This window comes from Nicotiana sylvestris, chromosome 7, assembly GCF_000393655.2.
Source record: "Nicotiana sylvestris chromosome 7, ASM39365v2, whole genome shotgun sequence".
Lineage (NCBI taxonomy): Eukaryota > Viridiplantae > Streptophyta > Magnoliopsida > Solanales > Solanaceae > Nicotiana > Nicotiana sylvestris.
This window is the reverse complement of record NC_091063.1, coordinates 33,267,111-33,288,520: the sequence shown is the minus strand read 5'-3', so window position 1 is coordinate 33,288,520 and position 21,410 is coordinate 33,267,111. Positions and strand designations below refer to the sequence as shown.

Here is a 21,410-nt window from a genome sequence, read left to right as displayed (position 1 = left end):
CAATGAATCTTACGCTTTTGGTCGATGCGACCTTTTAGTGTATGTGGGCTAGCGACAATGGCTATTACGCTTTTGGTCGATGCGACCTTTTAGTGTATGTGGGCTGGCGTCAATGGCTCTTACGCTTTCGATCGATGCGACCTTTTAGCGTATGTGGGCTGGCAACAATGGCTATTACGCCTTTGCCCTTAGGCATATTTAGTTAACTATTTTGGGTTCAGTCTCCGAATTGGGTTACGACTCGAGCTCATTCGACTCTCAAGTTTTTGAATTACAAGCTTGCCCTTAGGCATTTACTCGTTGGGTTGGTACGACCTTTTAGATATGTGGGCTGGCGACAGTGGCTCTTATTCCTTGGATCGATGCAACCTTTTATGTAGGCTCTATTTTTCCCTCGATAAGGATTTTCTGAAATAGTGTTTTCCTGACTCTTCGACGGCTTAATAAAAAACGTCAATTATGAGTCGTTATATAACGATGATCGAGCACCTCGGGAGGTTTGGCTCGGAGGCTGAGTATCTCGAAGACGGTGTTTAGGATCTAACATGGTCGAAGCTCTTTTGCCTGTATCGAGGGTAGCCTATTTAACCGGTTCTTTCTGAAGTATATTCAGAGTAGTTGAAGGCCTGTGATTTAAAGCGACGGTCGGGCGTCCTCGAGTAGCGTTAGTTTGGCTGGTACAGCCTTGTGACCGGAATCATTTGTGTTTGTCCGGAGCCTTTTAAGTCCCGAGTGGAATAGTTTCGGCATTTATATCGAGGGTATGCCTTTTTAGGGGTCTTACAAGTTCGATATATAACTGAAACTTTGAGATCAGGTTTATGCATTTAGTAAGGTCTTACAAGTTTTTCATGCCTTTGAGGTCACAGTTTTGGATACTTGGTACAAGTATAGTTTATGCCTTGCTTGAGGTCTTACAGATATTGTTGTTGTCTTATATAGTTCTTACGAGATCGAGGCTACCCACATATGGCCTTACGGCCTCGGGTTTTGATAAGTCGATGGAGATGGCACTTGACTGCAGTCCCCAAGTGTCGAGGTTTCTTAACTCGGGAGCCATTACTTGTAAACTTGGTATTGCATCATTGAGGGCTTACGATTTCAGAATTTCCGACCCGGAGGTCATTTGAGTTTTTGACGCCAGTCCCCGGGTGTTCGGGTCGTCTTTCGACTCTATCTCGAGCTTTCTTGACACGCAAAATGATTTTGTAAAGTATTCTTTGACTACTTGGTGTAAGTATACATATATTTGCTGTTTGACGGCTCAGTTGTTCTATACATACATGGTTCGTTTGACCGTTTGGCCCGGTACAATGTCTTCCTATCAAGACCCCGCTTGATGCGTCTTAGCTTTCTCCGTGGAGGTGACCTCCTGGGGGGATGCCTCCCACTATACGAGGTTGATTGCAAAAGGAAGCCTTGAATACTTGTTGAGTCTTCCTTAGGTAGCATATGGTTGTTGCGTCGTTAAAAACCTTGCCGTTAAAACCCTATTCGGGATAAAAACTCGGTCTAAGTAAAAGAGTGCAACGCATGCTTTTGAAACCTAAGGCCTTCGAGTTGGAGAGTGCTTTGGTCGTTTCGATCGGGTACCTGCACTCGGGTCAGTGTAGAATATAATTGAAAAAGGAAGGAAATGGTCACACCTTAGCGTATGATGTGCCGGCGATGTTTCGAGCCTTGATATGCTTTAGTTGCTTGTGACAAGGACGCGGTACGGTCCCCTACCTTGTTTTGTCAGGATAGCCGGGAGTGTAGTTCGTTATTGCTATTTTACTGTTTGCTTATCCTTCGATTCCCTCGAGGATGGAGGTGCCAGTGTCGGGGCCACGTCGTGTACCGCAAACATTTCTTTTGCCGCATGTTGTTCCCCGTAGACGGTCTTAATCCCATCTTTTGTGGGGAATTTCATGATCTGATGAAGGGTGGAAGGTACTACTCTCATGCAGTGTATCCATGGCCTTCCGAGCAAGGCGTTGTACCTCATGTCTCCCTCGATGACATGGAATTTGACATTTTTGATTGTGCTGGCCATATTGACTAGAAGGGTGATTTCGCCTTTTGTTGTTTCGCTCGCCATGTTGAATCCGTTGAGGACTCGAGAGGCGGGTACGATTTGGTCAAGCAGTCCGAGCTGCTCTACCACCCTTGACATGATAATGTTGGTCGAGCTACCTGGATCCACAAGTACACATTTAATCTGAAATGTATTTACAAGAAAAGAGATTACCAGTGTGTCATTGTGGGGCAGAGACAAGGTCTCGATGTCCTCGTCGCTGAATGTGAGGGCGTCCTCGGGTATGTAATCCCGAGTTCGCTTTTCTCTATGAATGGATATTTTTGTTCTTCTCATCATGGGCTTTTGTAGGGTATCGATGCCTCCCAATATCATGTGGATGACATGTTGTGGCTCATTTCCTTCATTCTTCTTGGCCACTTCTCTTTCCCAAAACCGGATTTTGGCCCGATCGCTGAGGAATTCTCAGAGGTGACCTTTATTGAGTAGTCTGGCTACTTTCTCTCGGAGCTGGTGACAATCCTCGGTCTTGTGACCGTGTATGTTGTCAAATTCAAAAACTAAGTTATCATTTCTTTGTGAAGGATCTGTTGCATAGGCCTGGGCCATCTGGCGTCTATGATTTTACTGATGGCGAACACGATGTTTGATAAATCTACATTAAAGTTATACTCTTACAACTGAGGTGCCTCTGCTGGCCCCGTGTTCCTGTCGAATCCGGCTCTGTTGACGAATCCCTGAGGATTTTGACCTCGGTCCATCCTTCGGTCATTGTGGGGTATGTTACGCCTCGGGGCATTTCTCCTGTCATCCGTGTACGGTTGGTACCTTTCTTTGTTTGGCTTTGGCTCCTTCACTAAAAGCCTGCTTGGGTATACCGGGCCCGAGGGGGCTCCCAATTGGTCATCCCCGACCCTGATTTTTGATTGATATCGATTGTGAACGTCCGACTAGGTCACGGCAGGGGTATTCGACTAGGTTCTGTGTCAGTTGTTTTGAAGCCGTCGAGCTTCGTTCATGACCTTGAGTGAAGGCTTGCACTGCCCAGTCGTCGGAGACTGGTAGTAGTTCCATTCGTTCCATTTGAAAGCGAGATACAAACTCTCGCAACATCTCATTCTCCCTCTGTTTAATCTTGAAGATGTCAGATTTCCTGGCTGCTACTTTGATGGCACTAGCATGTGCCTTTACGAAAGAATCTGCCAGTATAGCAAATGAGTCTATGGAGTTAGGAGCTAGGTTGTGATACCGCATCATGGCCCCTTTCGAGAGTGTTTCCCCGAACTTCTTTAATAAGACGGACTCGATATCGTCGTCCTTTCTGTCGTTGCCCTTCACTGCGCAAGTGAAAGCAGTAACGTGCTCATTGGGGTTTGAGGTCCCGTTGTATTATGGAAGGTCTGGCATCCTGAACTTCTTTGGAATGGGTTTTGGAGCAGCTTCCTCCGGGAACGGCCTTTGTATGAACTTCTTTGAATCCACATATTTCAGGATCGGGGGTTCACCCGGAATTTGGTCGATCCTGGAGTTGTAGGTCTCGACCTTTTTGTCATTGGCTTCTATATTCTTCTCACCCGATTCGATCCTCTTTGTGAGATCCTCGAGCATCTTTACGATGGTGGGGTCGGCTACCGACCCGTTGTTGCTTGACCTCCCCAGTATCTGCTCAGCCAGGGGAACCGTCCCCGGAGCTACCGTGTTGGGAGTTTTCTGGTGACTTTGCAGTTGAGCAATCACTAGTTGTTTGTGTCTGCAACATTTCAAAAATAACGTGAAGGCTCACCTCCCGTTCTTCCCTAGCCGGGGTTTTTCGGGCTTCTTGTTGGTCTCCTTGGTGTATGCTCATGTCAATATGGGAGCTTACATAGACGTGTTGAGCATCGCGTGAGACCGCATCCATGGGGACCGGTTCTGGTGCGTTCTTCCGGGTTTTGCGGTGGTACACCAGCACCTGGAACGTCTACGCCAATTTCTCCGTGGTTCTCAAGATTGTTGTTCATTGAGTCGGACATTTTTACCTGAAATCAAAGATCTTGGACAAGAAAAAGCGTGAAAGATAACTTGCTTTATGTAGTTAAACCAGCAAGAAAATAATCACTATTATTTTTAGCCCCACGGTGGGCGCCAAACTGTTTACCGTGAAAATGGTAATAACAATTAAATTTGATTTAGTGGTTCTAAAAATATGTGATCTATTTTTATGCTAGTTGTTAGGCAATTGATGCTATGTGAAAGACTTAGAAACAAAATAAGAACTTAAGAACGAGGTGTTAATCAAACCGAATAGAATGTCTATCAGGGCCTCGAGCTTGCCTATCCGAGGGTCTCGAGGTCGATTCTGAAGCTCGATTGGGAGCTATCGAAGGCAGTCGGTGGCGGATAACAGTTATAAAGAGATCAAGGGTGACTCTTTATAGTCGATAACAAGCAATAAATGTGAACAATGAATAGGATCACAATAAATATGGGCAATAAATAAAGTAACAAGATCAAGAGAATATGTTAGAGAACAGAGAGAATGTTCTTGTATATTTAGTATGGAGCAACAGATGTTTACAGAATGATAAGGACCCCTTTATATAAGAGGGAGAATCCCAACATAGTACAAATGCATTTATTACAAAGATATGGAGATGAGACATTTAACTAATGCCAAGATACGAGCTCAGACTAGCCTGACAGATATTGTCGGTTCCAGCTTCACGCCTTGGGAATTCCCCATTTTCTTCCCATAACCGTCGATCCCATACTGCCCCGAGGTCGAGCATCAATGGCCCTCCAGGGGTGAGACTCGACTGTGATTTCGAGCCTTCGAGACATTATAACAATGAAAAATTGGACCCTCCGTTTTTACCGTATACAATAGCTTAAACACAAATATTTGTATAAAAATCTCTATTCTTTTTGCCAATTTTCCTCTTAATAATTTTGGATGCGTTTCGTACGACGCACATATGCATGGAGCTTTTAGAAGATCCATGGTTGGGATTCCATTATTGAACCAAATAATTGAGTGTCAATAATAGTCCAAGAAAGAAAAAAACATACTCAGATCGATGACATTATTTTGAATAATTTTAATGATTAAATAAATACTTTTACTACTGTAGTTTGTTTTAGATACCCAGTGTGATGAGGTCATCAATCAGCATGAGAATTACGTCATAGTATATCGTCGTGTTACAGACAGTTTTAACCGAGAAGTTTTATTTTGTGTCTCGTGTAATCTACACTAGTTGTATGAGGCTCATTTTTATCTCACAAATTGTGGATCCCAATCTTACACTTTTGGGTCCACAAAAATCTGGGTCCACAAAACTGTAAGATAAAAAAGTTATCTTATATAACTAATGTCAATTGCATCATACACAAAATAAAATTTTCCCTTTTAACCCAAAACGCAGATCCAAAAGAGGTCAATGACGAGGGCAAAATATGTAATTATATAATGCTAGTAGGCATTTCATTTACTTAATAAAATATCTTTTTGGTGGGAAACAAAAAATAAAGTTTTTTTTAGCACGTGGGTGAAGGATCATTTATCTAATACTCATTCCGTTCGTTCGAGTTTCCTTTTTGGTGTGTTCATAAAAGAATGATCCCTTTTTAAATTTGAAAATAATTTAGTACTCCCTCCGTTCTCATTTATGTGAACCTATTTCCTTTTTGCTCCGTTCCAAAAAGAGTGACTCCTTTCTAAATTTGGAAGCAATTTAGCTTAAACTTACAATTCTACCTTTAATGAGAATTTTTTATAACTACGCAAATAATCTGGGCCCTTTTTTAACTTGTTTAGGACCACAAAATCCAAAAGTCTTTATTTTTTTTTTAAACTCCGCCAATCAAACAAGTTCACATAAATTGAAACAAAGGGAGTATAAACTTCTAACTCTACCTTTAATGAAAAATTGTTATAACCACACAAATACTCTGGATCACTTTTTAATTAGTTTAGGACCACAAATTTTAAAAGTATTTTTTTAAAATTTTGTGTCCAGTCAAATATTTTCATATATTTGAACGGAAAGAGTAAAACATTTCGACTATAACAAGTGACAAGCTTTGTATTGGGTAAACACTCATTATATATTGTACTCATTATGAGGTAAACAGTTAATATATATTATCGTACAAAATTAAAATTTAAAAGCTCTGATATGCCATTGATCAGCACATTCTCTCGTCGTCGTCGTTCTTTCAAAAACTTGCAGAATGTATTATAAAGTTGTTGTAGGTTGAGGTATTATATAAGAATTAAAAGAATGGTTGTCTCCAGAAATTGTCTAAGGGTTCCGTCTGAAAATTGTCAAAGGGTTCTGTCTGAAAATTGTCGATGGGATTTGTCCAACAAAAGTTAAAGAAATCTGCTGGAAGTTGTTCCATTGACCTGATATGATCTTCTTCAATCCAATCCATTCCATTTAAAAGGGAAAAACTCGAATATAAATCAGTTGATGAAACCTCTACTGAAGTATCAACGGCATTTACACTAGCCGTATCACAGCCAGCTTCCTGTTCTGATACTTTATGAGAATATTGCTCACTTTGAGATCCAGACTGCGAAGACTCAGAAAATTGCTCCATAATTGGTGAATTGTTATTAGTATTTGTTTTGGCACGTTTCTTGAGATGAGCATGCCACTGGTTTTTGACATCGTTGTCGGATCTTCCGGGTAATCTTGCAGCAATGACTGACCATCTGCATTATTTGAATAAATTAAAAACATATCTAAATAAGTAGGTATCTTTGAAAAACTTATTTTCGAATTTTTTTAAAATATTTGCAAAATTTTATGGACAAACAGATAAATTCGGAAAAAGGAAAAAATATCCATGGACAAACGGGATCAATTTAATGTTTACCTGTTTCCATGTTCCTTGTGTAGTTTAATAATGAGTTCCTCTTCTTCAAGGCTATAATTCCCTTTCTTCAAACCAGGCCTCAAGTAATTCATCCATCTCAGTCTGCAGCTCTTTCCACATCTCATTAAACCTGTAAAAAGAAATTCAAAAAGAAATAAGAACTTTCTCTTCCTAAAAGCGAAAAAGAATCACATCAATGAGATGGATTTTGGGGCTACATATATATAGTAGTATAAACTAACCAGCATGTTTAGGCAATTGCCTCCAATTCGGATGACCGAATCTTTCAACAAAAGCTTTTAGTTTGTTGTCTTCTTCTTCACTCCATGCACCTCTCTTTATTCCATTTTTGTCAACAGAAGGAGTTCTCACCATTTTCTTTGGAGTACCTAATTTATATGTTCTCTCTTGGTTTTCTTAATTTGATTTCTTTTTCTTAAACTCTATCTGACTAATTAACTTGCGCTGCAACCATTTCCGCTCTTATATATATGCAATTCGACCAGACAACTTAAGCCGTGTTTCTGATTAATTTATCCCTCAACTAAACCAAACGAGAATTTATTTCTATTTAGAATAAACAATGGAACCCCCCCCCTCCCCCCCCTCCCAAAACAAAATAAACAATTATATCTGGGCTTCAAGGTCAAGGCATAGACCCTATAAAGAGACTGTCTTGACTCTAGTGATAAGCTTTCCACACCAACTAAACTTTCAGTGAAGACGTGTTAATCGATTTCTTTATTTTCTTTGTTATTTACCTGAATTATTGTTTTGCTTTTCATCACTGTATCCCCGAGAAATTAAGAGACCGTTTGGTCATGAAATTGTTTTTTTCGAAATTACTATTTGGCCATAAAATTTTAAATTTTTATTTGAAGGTGAATTTTCGAATTTTTTAAAAATTTAAAAAATATAAAAAGCCGTTTTTCAAGATTTTCACTTAGATCATTGATAAAAAATAAAAAACAACCCAAAATTATATTCATATCCAAACACAATTTTAATTTTCAAATATTATTTTTATTTGAATTTTTTTCATTTTTTTTCCGGAATTTTACCATTCTTATGTACAAACGCCTACTAACCCTTTCACTCCTCTTCCTTAATTTATTCGTGACCTCTTGAAGAAACGTAAAACGACTTTAAGTTAATTTATATCAAAATATTAAGTGATTCATGCCCAATATGAAACTAAATAGACAAGAGGCATTAATCGTGTCTACCAACTATAATTGCTTAACTCGTTTTTAAATTTAATATTTAAGACAATGTTAATAATTTCCAACATGGATAACTTCTATATTTGTCGTTATTTTGGTCTAGAGGAATCGAAAGGGACAAAAGAAAGAAAGGCCCCCTAAAAAAAGAAAAAGAAAATAAGATGAAGTCCGCTCGTTCCGTATTACGAGTACCTCAATAAATTATTAATTGATAAGGAGCTCTCACTAAACAAGCTGAAATTAAAAATTGTACGATAGTCAGTCATTGAATGTGCATCTCTATACCAATTACGATACCATATGAACAATCAAGTACTTTTATTACAACTCTCTGTTATAGAGTCCTTATGCGTTCACATGTAGTCTGCGCTTTCACATTTCAAGAACTTATTTTAGCATTATTAGATCTCAGTGACACATGGAGTATCTATAAAAGGAAGAAAATACTAGAAAAGGTTATCAACGAATTAGATATTGCATGACCGTGTCTTTTTGTGTTTTTCTTTTCGTTCTCCCTAAGAAGTAGCTAAATTTGTTACTATATTCACTCAAAAAATTTGGATTAAAGTACTCAAATACCTATACAATAGGAGTATTATTTAGCTTTGAATACACTCCTTTCTTTTGTATACGGGAAACCGGGCCTATGAGACGCCCCCGTCTCTGATAAGGTAAATCAAGCAAGAGACGTGATGATAAGAAGCCGGATTCGAGGCAAGGGACTCACCGAGATAGGGTCCGGGCCGGGGGCACGATGCTCGCCTTCGAGAATATTGGGGTCATGACCCTGGGATCGGTCCAAATCCTAAAAGACTTCAGAGAGCATTATTGGGCAACCGAGCATGATTAACAGAGAGCCGTGATATCCGTGACCAGCCGGGTATCACGGCGTGGATCTCGGCTCATGCCGGTGGAAATTCAGTGATTAGTTAAACGGAAGACTTTTTACCTTTTATGAAATTGTACCTAGAGTAGAATTCTCCTTTTATATAAAGGGGGTCTGATTGTTCATTGAACACATTGTAACACGCATACCAAGGCAATATACTATTATTTTTCTGTTATTCAAAGTTCTTACACTTGTTGATCAGTGTTTCATTACTATAAGTCTGTGATCGAGGACAGATATCTCATTGAGGCTATCGTTGAGTCCAGAATTATCCCCTCCCCCTTGTTTTCGAGTGTTTGACAATTTATTACATCTTTTATCTGTTCAATCTAGCGATACTTACCGTTTGTATTGAATTAATCCATGTATCATTAAAATCATTTACAAATTTAATTGTTATCCATTTTTTAGGGTAAGCAGTTTTGCGCCCACCGTGGAGCTAAGGATAATAGTGACAATTTAATACAAGTCTCCATAACACACCATATTTAACACTTATTCTTTTACATGTTTTTAATTTCAGGTCAAAGTTTAAAATGTCGAACTCCCAATCTGCTCCTCTGAACGTGGATGCTGATTCTGGCCACCATGACGAGGACAAAAATATGCACTTAGTAACGAGGTGCCCCTTGTCGACCCTAACAGAGTTCCGACCGCGAACCCGATCGACAATAACTCACATGTGGCCATCAATGCAAATTTGTCTACCGATCTTGAGAACATCATCCGCGGGGGGGAGTCCGTTCGGTAGCCCAAAATACACACGACATTGAAGGTGATGGAATCAGCTTGTGAGTAATCTTCGAAATATTGCAGGCCCAACAAGTAGTGACAGCCCAGTTGTAGAACCAGAGTCGCGACCCCAGCAGAGCCGAGCCCGAACTATCACGGGATAATGCTCACAAAAACGAACCGATCGTAGAAAGGCCGAGTAAAGCTGAACTTGGGACCAACCCTGAGATCATAAAGATGCTTGAGCAACTGACAAAATGGGTAGAATTGGGAGAAAAGAAAATCGAAGCCAATGAGAAAAAGGTAGAAACCTACAATTTCAGGGTCGACCGAATCCCAAGAGCACCACCGATATTGAAGGGCCTGTATTCCAAGAAGTTTGTTCAAAAACCCTTTCCTCCAAGCGCAGCTCCAAAGCCAATCCCAAAGAAGTTTCGTATGCCCGAGATTCCTAAGTACAACGGAACAACTGACCCAATGGGCATGTGACCTCCTACATGTGCGCCATCAAAGGGAACGACTTGGAGGATGATGAGATCGAGTTCGTCCTGCTAATAAAGTTCGAGGAAATTTTATCAAATGGAGCTATGATATGGTATTACAACTTACCCCCTAATTCTATTGACTTGTTTGCTATGCTTGCAGACTCCTTCGTGAAAGCACACGCCGGGGTAATCAAGGTCGAGACCAAGGAGTCAAACCTAATGAGACGTAAGGGAATTCGTGCCCAGTTTCAAATGAAACGAATGGACATGCCTCCGGTCGAGGACGATTGGGCCGTTCAAGCATTCACCCATGGACTCAATACTCGAAGCTCATTAGCTTCACAGTAGTTGAAGAAAAATCTGATAGTGTATCCAGCGGTAAATTGGGCTGACGTTCATAACTAGTACCAATCAAAAATCAGGGTCGAAGATGATCAATTTAGAGCCCTTCCAGGTCCATTTACCTCGTCAAAGCTGGTGACAAATCTAAAAGAGATATTGATCATGAACCAAGATCGAATAGGGACCGGTATCAACCATACAAAAGAGATCAAAGAGGTAATGGGTCCGGATGAAACCCTATGAGAAGTGAAAGGAGAAGCGACCGAAATCAAAAGGTTTTGACAGATCCGTCGGGCCTAAGGAAGCACCAAGGTTATCGGAGTACAAATTCATTGTCGACGTTGCTGCCATCATATCTGCCATTGGAGGCATTAAAGACACGAAGTGGCCTCAACCTCTATAGTCCGACCCTTCTTAAAGGGACCCCAACCTAATATGCAAATATCATGGCACTCACAGCCACATAACTGAAGATTGCTGGTAACTAAGAGAGGAAGTAGCCCGATTGTTCAACAGTGGACACCTCCGGGAGTTCTTGAGCGATCAAGCCAAAAATCACTTCAGGATTAGAGACTCCAATAAGCAGACCGAGCAAGATGAACCTCAGCACATCATCAATATAATCATTGGTGGGGTCGACGTCCCCTAGGGACCGATGCTAAAACGCACCAAAGTGTCCATCACAAGGGAAAAATGGACTCGGGATAACGTGCAAGAAGGAACCGTATCTTTCAACGACGAGGATCCTGAAGGCATTGTACAACCATACAATGATGCACTGGTAATATCTGTACTCAAAAATAAATCTCGAGTTAAGCGTGTATTAATTTATCCAAGTAGCTCAGCCAATATCATCAGATCAAGGGTCGTAGAACAGCTAGGTCTACAAGACCAAATTGTGCCTGCAGTCAAGTTCTAAACGGATTCAACATAGCATGTGAGACCACTAAAGGGGAGATAACACTACCAGTGAACAACGTCAAAACCGTACATGAAACAACTTCTACGTGATCGAACGAGATATGAGATAAAATTGCTCTGTTCGGGAGGCCATGGATTCACAATATGAGGGCAGAGTCCTCGACACTACACCAGGTTTTGAAATTCCCAACGCCAGAAGGGATTAAAACAATTTATGGAGAACAACTGGCCGTAAAAGAGATGTTCACGGTCGACGAGGTGATCCTAATATCCACACTTTCGACACCAAAGGATCCGAGTTCGGTCACCAAGGAAGAGATCAAATAGAAATTACCGACACCGGCCCTAACCGAACCAGAAAAGCAGGGGATGGGTGAGGTCAACGACTACGGAGTTCCCAGGTCTTTCATAGCCCTCGACAATTCTGATGCCACCAAATCAACGGTTGAGGAACTAGAGCAAGTCATATTGATCGAGCATCTGCCCGATCATAAGGTATACTAAGGCACGGGGTTAAGTCCCGAGCTCAGGAAAAAACTCATTAAATTCCTTATGGCTAACATAGATTGTTTCGCTTGGTCCACCTTGACATGACATAGATCCCACTGGAAATAACTACTCACAAGCTGAGCCTGAATTCGAAGTTCCACCCGATCAAACAAAAAAGGAGGCCTCAGTCTGAAGTCAAGCATGCATTCATCAAAGCCGAGGTATCTAAACTCCTTAAAATAGGATCCATTCAAGAAGCTAAGTACCCTGATTGGTTAGCAAACGTAGTAGTAGCCCATAAAAAGGGGAATAAATTAAGAATGTGTGTAGACTACAAAGACTTGAACAAGTCATGCCCCAAGGACTCTTTTCCTTTGCCCAACATCGATCGCATGATCGATGCGACGACCGGCCACAAGATCCTCAACTTTTTCGATGCCTATTCCGGGTACAACCAAATTTGGATGGACCCAGACGACCGGGAAAAAACAACCTTCTTAACTAAAGCAGCACCCACAGTTATAATGTAATGCCATTAGGACTAAAAAATGCCGATGCCACTTACCAACACCTAGTAAATCGGATGTTCGAAGAGAAATTAGGAAAATCAATAGAGGTTTACATTAACGATATGTTAGTTAAGTCTCTGCCATTTGAAAATTTACAAGAAACCTTCAACATATTTAAGAAATACAACATGAAGGTGAACCCGGAGAAATGCGCATTTAGAGTCGGGTCCAGAAAATTTCTCGGATTCATGGTGTCTAACCGGGGAATCGAGATCAATCCCGATAAAATCAAGGCCATAGATGAAATTACCATGGTGGACAATGTCAAAGCTGTTCAAAGGTTAACAGGGCGCATAGTCACCTTGGGTCGATTCATTTCAAGGTCATCCGACATGAATCATCGATTCTTCTTGTTATTGAAGAAGAAGAATAACTTCTCATGGATCCTATAGTGGCAAAAAGCCTTGGAAGAACTCAAGCGGTACCTTTAGAGTCCGCCTTTGCTTCATACTCCGAAGGCAAACAAGCAGTTGTACTTGTACTTAGTAGTATCTAAGATAGCGGTAAATGGAGTCCTAGTACGGGAAGTGGAATGTATGCAATTTCATATATATTATGTTAGTAGGACTCTAGGAGAGGCCGAAACTAGGTATCCTCACATGGAGAAATTGGAGCTCGCTTTGCTAAGCGCCTCTAGGAAGTTAAAACCGTATTTTCAATTCCATCCCATATGTGTCATGACTACTTACCCGTTGAGGGACATAATGCATGAACCCAAGCTTTCAGGACGATTGGCCAAATGGGCCATAGAAATCAGTAGGTACGATATCAAATATCGACCTCGAACCGCCATCAAATCTCAAATTTTGGCAAACTTCGTGGCCAACTTCACGCCGGCCCTAATACGCTAGGTCAAAAGGGAATTGTTGTTGAACTCGGGTCTTCGGAATCTGGACCCTTGTTACGAACGGTGCCTCAAACGCAAATGGGTCTGGACTTGGCATCATGTTGAAACCACCAATGGGTAATGTAGTTAGGCAATCTATTAGAACTGTAAAATTGACTAACAACGAGTACGAGTATAAGGCCATGATTACAGGTCTTGAACTAGCTAAAAGCCTGGGGGACGAGGTGATCGAAGATAAGTGTGATTCCCTCTTTGTTGTAAACCAAGTCAATGGGAGATTTGAAGTCAAAGAGGAATGAATGCGTAGGTACCTGGATAAACTATAGGTGACGTTACATCGGTTCAAGGAGTGGACCTTACAACATATACATCGGGACCAAAACAGCAAAGCCAATGCTCTTGCTAACTTGGAATCGTCGATTGATGAAAATGAATTCAACTCGGGAACGGTCATACAAATCATGAAATCGGTAGTGGAAGAAGACCACGTCGAGATAAACTTGACAAGCTTAACCTAGGACTAGAGAAACAAGTACATAGATTACTCGAAGACCAGGAAACTACCCTCGGATCCTAAATAATTGAGAGCTCTGTGCAAAAAGTCGGCCAGGTTCAGTTTTTCCGAACACACCCTATTTAGGAGAACGTTAGATGGCCTACTCGCGATATGTTTGGGACCGAGAGATACCGAATATGTTTTGAGGGAAGTTCACGAAGGCACCTGCGGGAACCATTCGGGTGCTGAATCGTTGGTTTGTAAGATAATTAAAGCTGGCTACTACTGGATTGACATAGAGAAAGACGCAAAACAGTTCGTTCAAAAATACGATGGGTGTTAGAGGCACGCATCAATGATTCATCAGCTTGGGGAGCTACTACATTCGGTCTTGTCACGTTAGCAATTCATGAAATGAGGAATAGACATCGTCGGTCCCCTACCATGGGCACCCGGTAAGGCTTAATTTATCTTATTGATGACTGACTTTTTTTCTAAATGGGTGAAAGACCAAGCATTTGAGAAAGACAGGGAGAAAATAGTTATTGCTTTTATTTGGGACCACACAATATGCGGGTATGGAATGCCGGCCGAGATCGTGTGCAACAATGGGAAGCAATTCATCGGCAGTAAGGTGAGTACATTTTTTGAGGACCATAAGATCAAAAGGATCCTATCAACACCATATTACCCTAGTGGGAACGGGTAGGCGGAGTGTACGAACAAAACCATACTCTAAAATCTTAAGAAGAGGTTGACCGACAACAAAGGAAAATGGAAGGAAATTTTGCCCGAAGTCCTATGGGCGTATTGTACAACCTCAAAATCTAATACCGGGGTCTCTCCGTTCTCGTTGGTCTAGGTGTCGAAGCGCTAATACTGGTCGAAGTAAGAGAACTGAGTCTTAGGTTCTGATATGCAATCGAAGAGTCAAATGATGAGGCCATGAGCACGAGCCTGGAACTATTAGACGAGAGGTGCTAAGTCGCCCTCGTCCGGTTGGCCGCCCAAAAACAAAGGATCGAAAGGTATTATAACCAAAGATCCAATGTACGATACTTCAATATCGGGAACTTGGTGTTAAGAAAGGTGACACTAAACACCCAGAACCCGAACAAAGGGAAGCTCAGACCGAATTAGGAAGGTCCATATCAAATTATTGAGATCACCGGCAAACGATTATACAAACTCGAAGTAGTGAATGGTGAGAGACTACCAAACAATTGGTAGCCCACTTAAAATTATACTACTGCTAAGGTACGACCCCATTCATTCTTTTCTTTACATATATTACGAATCAGACTGACACTTGTAGGCAATGGACAAAGAATGATAGCTTTTAGGCCTGAAAGCACGCATTGCACTCTTTTTCCCTTGAACCGATTTTGTCCCAAATGGGTTTTCTGGTAAGGTTTTTAACGAGGCAACGATAAATCGTGCTAACTTAGAATTGAAGACCGGTTATGAACTAGAGTCGAGGATCACATCAACGGTATCCCAGCCCTCACTATGATCGACCTCGAATACTGGGGGTCATCACCCTCGAATAATGATTTTAGCAAGGAAGGAAACTTTGTGCTTGAACAGTCTGGGTTTAGTGGATAGGATTTATTTTAAGGGCCAACCAATCAAAGAACCATGCCCACATAAACCACTTGAGCCATAACACGAAGCTTGTACGCATTTGCAATCTTGTATGTTGTGCACAGAAATGGAAGAAAGTTTCTACCTTGCAGATACATATTTTTGTCCCTTAAGACTATTACATTTTGTTCCTCAAGGATATTGAGCCCAAGGGCCGCCTCTATCCAGATCCAAGAGATCACCCCCACTCGAGGACTATCGTCCAAGGCAAACTCGGATGACTCAGGCTATCGAAGTCCCGGGGGAACAAAAACCTATTAGGCAATGCCTAAACTTTAAAAGCTACGGCCACCCACACTCAGGGACTATCATCCTAGGAAAGCCGGGATGGCTCGAAAATCAAATCTCAAGGTACAAAGCCTATTAGGCAAAAACCTGAATTTAAAAGGCTCCATCCTAGAAACGGATCGGAGACGTCCGAAGCCCGTAACCAAAACATAAGCCCTTCAAAAATTCTAAACCAGTTCAAAGGCTACCCTCAGAAAAATTATAATGTAAACAAAATTACATCGAGAATGAGCCCCCACAAGCTTTAATAAAAATTACATCGAGAACGAGTCTGGTTCGAACCTACGAACAAGGCCCTATTACGACGATTTATTCCGTGCTAAGGCATTCAAAATCTTTGCAATCATAAAGAAGGAACCGAAAGAGACAAACTCAAAAATTGCCAGAGGTAAAATATCCTTATAAAGGAATATTCCGATAAAGATCTTTACAAAGGCCAAATGGCCTCAACAAAATATACAAAAATACAAAAACAAATAAAAATCTAGAAGGCACTTAAGCCTAATCTTCGGCGGAGCCCACCTCGTAACCAGGGCCATCGGTATCTTCTCCGTGTTTGGGTTCACCGGAGCCCTCAAAGCCTTCCTCGTCCTCGGGGTCGGCCAACTTCTTGGCTTTGGCCGCGATCCTCTTAGCATTTTCGATCTTGGCCGATAGGTCGAAACCTCGGGCATGAACCTCCTCGAGAACCCCTTTTCGAGATTGCCACTTCACGTACTCGACAGTGACATTCAGGGGTCCTGGGCTGCCTCAGCTTCAGCTCGGTACTAGGCCACCATCTCTTCAGCATCGGCCCTGGTTATTTTCGTCACTGACTTAGCTATTTTAAACTTCTTGCCAAGGGCATCCCGTTCAACAATAGTCGAGCCCAATTGAGAATGGAGGTCATCGATTTTTTGGGATCGAGCCTCAGTTTTCTCCCTTGCCGTTTGAAGTTGGGCCTCCACAGAGGCCAGTTTCTCCTGGGCAGTCTCCTTCTATGAAGCCAATCGATCCATTTTTCCCTTCCACTCTTTGGCCAAAGCCTTGACCTCGTTCATCTCAGCTCGAAACTGGTCGATCTGGTCAAGCTTCTGCTGGACTAACTGTTTTTGACTGTTAGTCGCCATGTCTAACTCGTCATCACTACCTTCAAAGATCTTTACCTATTCCACCAGGTAGGCATGTTCTTTTTGAGCCGCGTCCAACTACGCCCGAAGATTCTTGACTTATCCTTCGCGTTGTTCATTGAGAAACTTATACATGTCCTTCTTCTCAGCAAACTCTTTGACCTCAGTCTCGAGTTGGCTAAGCTCATCCCAGTACCAGAAAAAGGTTTCATGGTGGAGTACTGAGGCCTGCAAAAATGTGATAAAGAAAGGTATTAGAGCTATCAAAAACTAAATTCGAAGATAAAGAGTGTAATAACACCTTACACAGTTCAGTGCCTGTTGTGCTTTATTGAACAAGCATGGCACATCCACCTCATTCATTTTTGCCTGGTCTTCTTCGGTTAACAGGCACCGGAGGTAGATAGCTACCCCCATATGAGCGGAAAGAACCTGGGCATCCTCCAGGACGGGGATAACAACTAATTGCTTTAGGCCAGGATCCATGCCCAGAGCGGGGAACTGGCTGATCAACCTTGGGCTCGAGATCAGCCCACCGACCTTCAAGGATGGACTTTTACTCAGCACCTATAAGTCACCCAACCCGGAGAAGTCTTCCAGGGCGGTTGAGTCTGCACTATCAAAAAAGCAACATAGGGGATCGTCCCCTCTATAAACCCCTTCATTGGATTACTCCTTCGTCGCTTGGGTTTTATAGAATATGGACTCTGTAAACGAGGGTGATCCTGAAATTTATATAACACCGAGCGGGCAGAGCTGGCATCTCAAGAGGTCTCGGCCCTCACCTCTGCACCAGCCTCATGAACTTGAAGGGGATTAGCCTCTATTGTTTTCCCCTCGGTTGTCACCCATTCCTAGGGGACAAACGACTCACAGGCCACAAAACGTTCGTCCTCCTCGAGCCCGTCCATGAGCCGGTAGAGTAAGTCTAAGTCAGGCACTCGGGAGCTGGAGATTTCTTTGGCTTACGAGCCAACCTTCTCCCTGGATTCTTTTTCTCCGAGCTCGGAGCCCTCCTTATTTTCTTCTCTCCTACTACAGCTTCGGGCTGCCTCAAAGCAGAAGGATCAGCAGATAGGTCTTCGCCCCCTACCAAGGGCCTAATCCCGATGGTCTTAGGCAAGCCTACAAAAAAGAGAAGAGAAGCAATGAAGACATAGTGTTGAAAAAGAAAGTATAGAGCTACTTGTTCAAGAAAAGGAATCTTACTATGAGAACGGGCCTCCCCGTGACCTTTAGAGAGCTCGCACCATGAGCGCTCGACATAAGGCATCTGCGAACAAATTACCTCGATCCACTCCTTGAGCCGAGGAATGGCATTTGAGACGCGAGCGAGAGCTGCACCACAACAAATACCAATGGGAAAAATGAAGATAAAACATAAAATCGACATTTAAAAGGAAGTTATACTTACATGATACGTTCTACTTCTCAAGGAATGGCCTCCACTTGGGAGGGATCAAGTCTGCGATCCTCACCCGGACAAAGTGTCCTTGCCATCCCCAATCCCGGTCCTCGTCGATACTTATGGGGCTTTGCTGGCTCAGCGTACAAGCTTTATCAGCCCCCAGAAGATTTAGGGATTGTACAAGCGAAGTAGATGATCGATGGCGAACGTGCATGAGTCAATTTTGTTCACATAGAATCGGAGGAGAGATCACGATCCTCCACAGAAATGTGTGGATCTAGCCGAGGCATATTTCATACCTCCTACAGAAGTCCAAGATGACCGGGTCCACTGGGCCCAATGTAAAGGGATACGTGTAAACACTCAAATATCCCTCAACATGGGTAATAATGTTGTCATCAGGCCCGGGAATCACTACATCCTTATCCGTCCATCTGTAGTCCTTTCAAACCATAAGAAAAACGACCTCAGTAAGGAGCATATGTACCATGACACCGCCTCACATCGACCTTGAACCGAAAAGGGCTTTTTGACCTTGAAGTCGTCATTAATCGAACAACCCCAGGGACGAACATTTTCAAGGGGGCTCAACTGCTGGTTCATCAGTGGACGCGCCCAGAGTAGACCTCTCGATGACAACCACATCAGGGGCGGTCTCCTCGACCTTAGTGGTCGGCTGCAAAGAAGAAGAAGCACCTTTCTAGGGAGCAGTCTTGGAAGTCTTCGCCATTTTTATCTAGGTAAAAAGGTTTGAAAGTGTGAAGGAAGATGAGGAGATGGAGAACAAAAACTTGCCGAGAAAATCAAGCACACTGGGTTAATGAAGGGTAAAAGAAAGATTGCAATTTGAAGAACGAAGGTAATAATATTGAAGGATGAAGGAAGTCAGCGATATCTTGAAGGATCGAAGGTAGAAGCTTGGTCAAAAGTAAATAATGAACGAAAGAAGGAGTATTTATAAATGCTTTGCGCTGTTTCGCAACCAGGAACGACCTGGCGATGGCTGACACACGTTTGGGGTCATTATGATGTGACTAACAAGTCGTTTCGATTTCTTTGTCGTTTTGTGTCACGACGTGTTAAAGAAGGGATCGAAGAACTCATGTCGTTCCTCGTCGTTGTCACACCTCCTTTTTTCCTACACCCCGAAAGGGTAGTATATATGGGAGTTTTTTCCAATTTAAGTGACAATCGAAACGGGATTATTTTATTTGAAATTCAGAGTCGCCACTTGGGATAATTTATGATGTCCCAAGTCACCAGTTTAAATCCCGAAATTGAGGAAAATATTGACTCTATTATCAATATGCGAACACACAAATCCGTGTAAGGAATTCTGTTAACCCGGGAGATGGTGTTAGGCATTCCTGAGTTCCGTGGTTCTAGCACAGCCGCTCAACTGTTATAATTGGCCTATTTACTTGATTTTAGTACATGTTTTAGCCTATGGTGCAATTTTAACTTATTAACCGCTTTTAATTAATTTTAGGAAGATTCAACGTCATCTAAAATACGTCTTGAACCACGTCACATAAATGCACCTGTGATCCATGACACATTTTATCTAGCCTTGTTGAGATTTGAATTTGGGTCACATAAATGCACACCCGAGTTTAAGGAAGTTAGGCATCGTAACTATGTCAGGAAACCGTACCCACAATCACGATGGTTTATTACTCGCGCCTAAATCAAGCTACGATGTTCAGAATTATTTCTTTTTCTAAATTTGAGGTTATTGCAAAGCCACGAATTATGAGAATCATTTGTGGAAATGGGGTTAGTCATTGATTCAGTAACAAACTCAAGTCCCTACGCATGTTAACAATTATGCATTCATCAGACCATGGACAAATCAATAGACTATTGAGAGTGAAATAACGTTCCAAGTTCGAGTGAGCTTATTACATATATAAATCAATGTAAATCATAACAATTTTGCAAGTCTGGCCAAACAAATCCAAACATATGCATTCATTACATTTAAACATGATTCTCAAAGTTCCTCATGATACGAAGGAGGCTCAGATTTTGCATATGCTTCTTCTTTTCATATACTGGCAAAAGGTTGTCTACTCCTCTTAAAATATAACTTAATGTCGTACTTCATTATGTTTCTGGGAAAAAATGTCGACATATTCTTTGTCTGTTGGAGGCTAGATGGATAAAAAGCCCAATATACTATTTTTAACCGAGTCTCATAGTCATACAGAGTTTGCAATAGCGGATGGAATTTAACAGTAGGAACATCAAACTAATACTAGGGAAAACAATAAAATTAAGCAAATAAATGTCAGCATTTGAGCAACGAATAAATCATGAAAGTGCAGAACAACAGTAGAAACCAAACGACACGGATTAACAACTAACTCCAATTTTAAAAAACTCAGACCCAAGTCATTAGCATAACTTAGTCGTTAACATATAAACACCAATAAAACAGATCTAATAATCGAAAGCATGATTCCAAGAATGCAATTCAATTTCAGCACCATAAAAACTATAACATCTTATAAAACTCAGCACATTTAGCGAGATATAAGAACATTTACCTTGAATTTATCACAAGAAGAAGGAAATGAACCCAAATAAAGGTCAAGAAAATCGAAGAGAGTTCAGCTACGCAGATACAACAGCTTCAACAATGAACAACGGTGATTTTGACTCTGAGAGACAACTAGAAATCCAGATTTTTAAGAAATTCCTCTTCTTTAGCTTTTCAAATCCGATTTTGGAATTTTCGCTTCTTTCTTTTGACTTCTTCAACCAGATCTTCAAGGGCGTGCACGAATATGAGTTAAAGAAAAAGAAAGAAGAATGAGAGGGAGGGGGTCGTTATTAGCTGCTGAAGATTAGGGTCCGATGGTTAGCTTGTGAAGAAGATAGAGCAGCCCGGTTTTTGGTATAAGGGTCTAATCTCTGTTCTGATCCTCCTCCCCTTTAGGTCTAGATATATGAGGGTTTTAATGAAGGGAATTGGGCCGGGTAGGAAAGTTTTGGGCCACGAATTAATGGCCCAGATCTGACTCTTTTCTTATTTTGTTCCCTTTTCCTTTTCAATTCAATTTTCCAAAATTCTTTTAAATTAAAA

The 21,410-nt window shown here is 41.7% G+C and overlaps 1 protein-coding gene across 2 annotated transcripts; it reads right to left on the bottom strand.

The window, feature by feature from the left end:
- Positions 1–6,078: 6,078 nt before the first annotated feature.
- LOC104218125 (transcription factor MYB58-like) lies at positions 6,079–21,372 on the bottom strand. Of its 2 annotated transcripts, none has more exons than XM_009768526.2 (3): positions 20,872–21,372; positions 6,881–7,010; positions 6,079–6,716 (listed from the first exon to the last, which is right to left on the bottom strand). In XM_009768526.2, exons 2-3 carry the CDS (start codon positions 7,003–7,005, stop codon positions 6,272–6,274), a joined length of 570 nt encoding a protein of 189 aa, XP_009766828.1. In that variant the 5' UTR covers positions 7,006–7,010; positions 20,872–21,372; the 3' UTR covers positions 6,079–6,271. The 2 variants fall into 2 exon arrangements, with proteins under 2 accessions (XP_009766828.1, XP_009766826.1); XM_009768524.2 differs by lacking the exon at positions 20,872–21,372 and adding an exon at positions 7,123–7,462.
- Between the last annotated feature and the right edge of the window lie 38 nt (positions 21,373–21,410).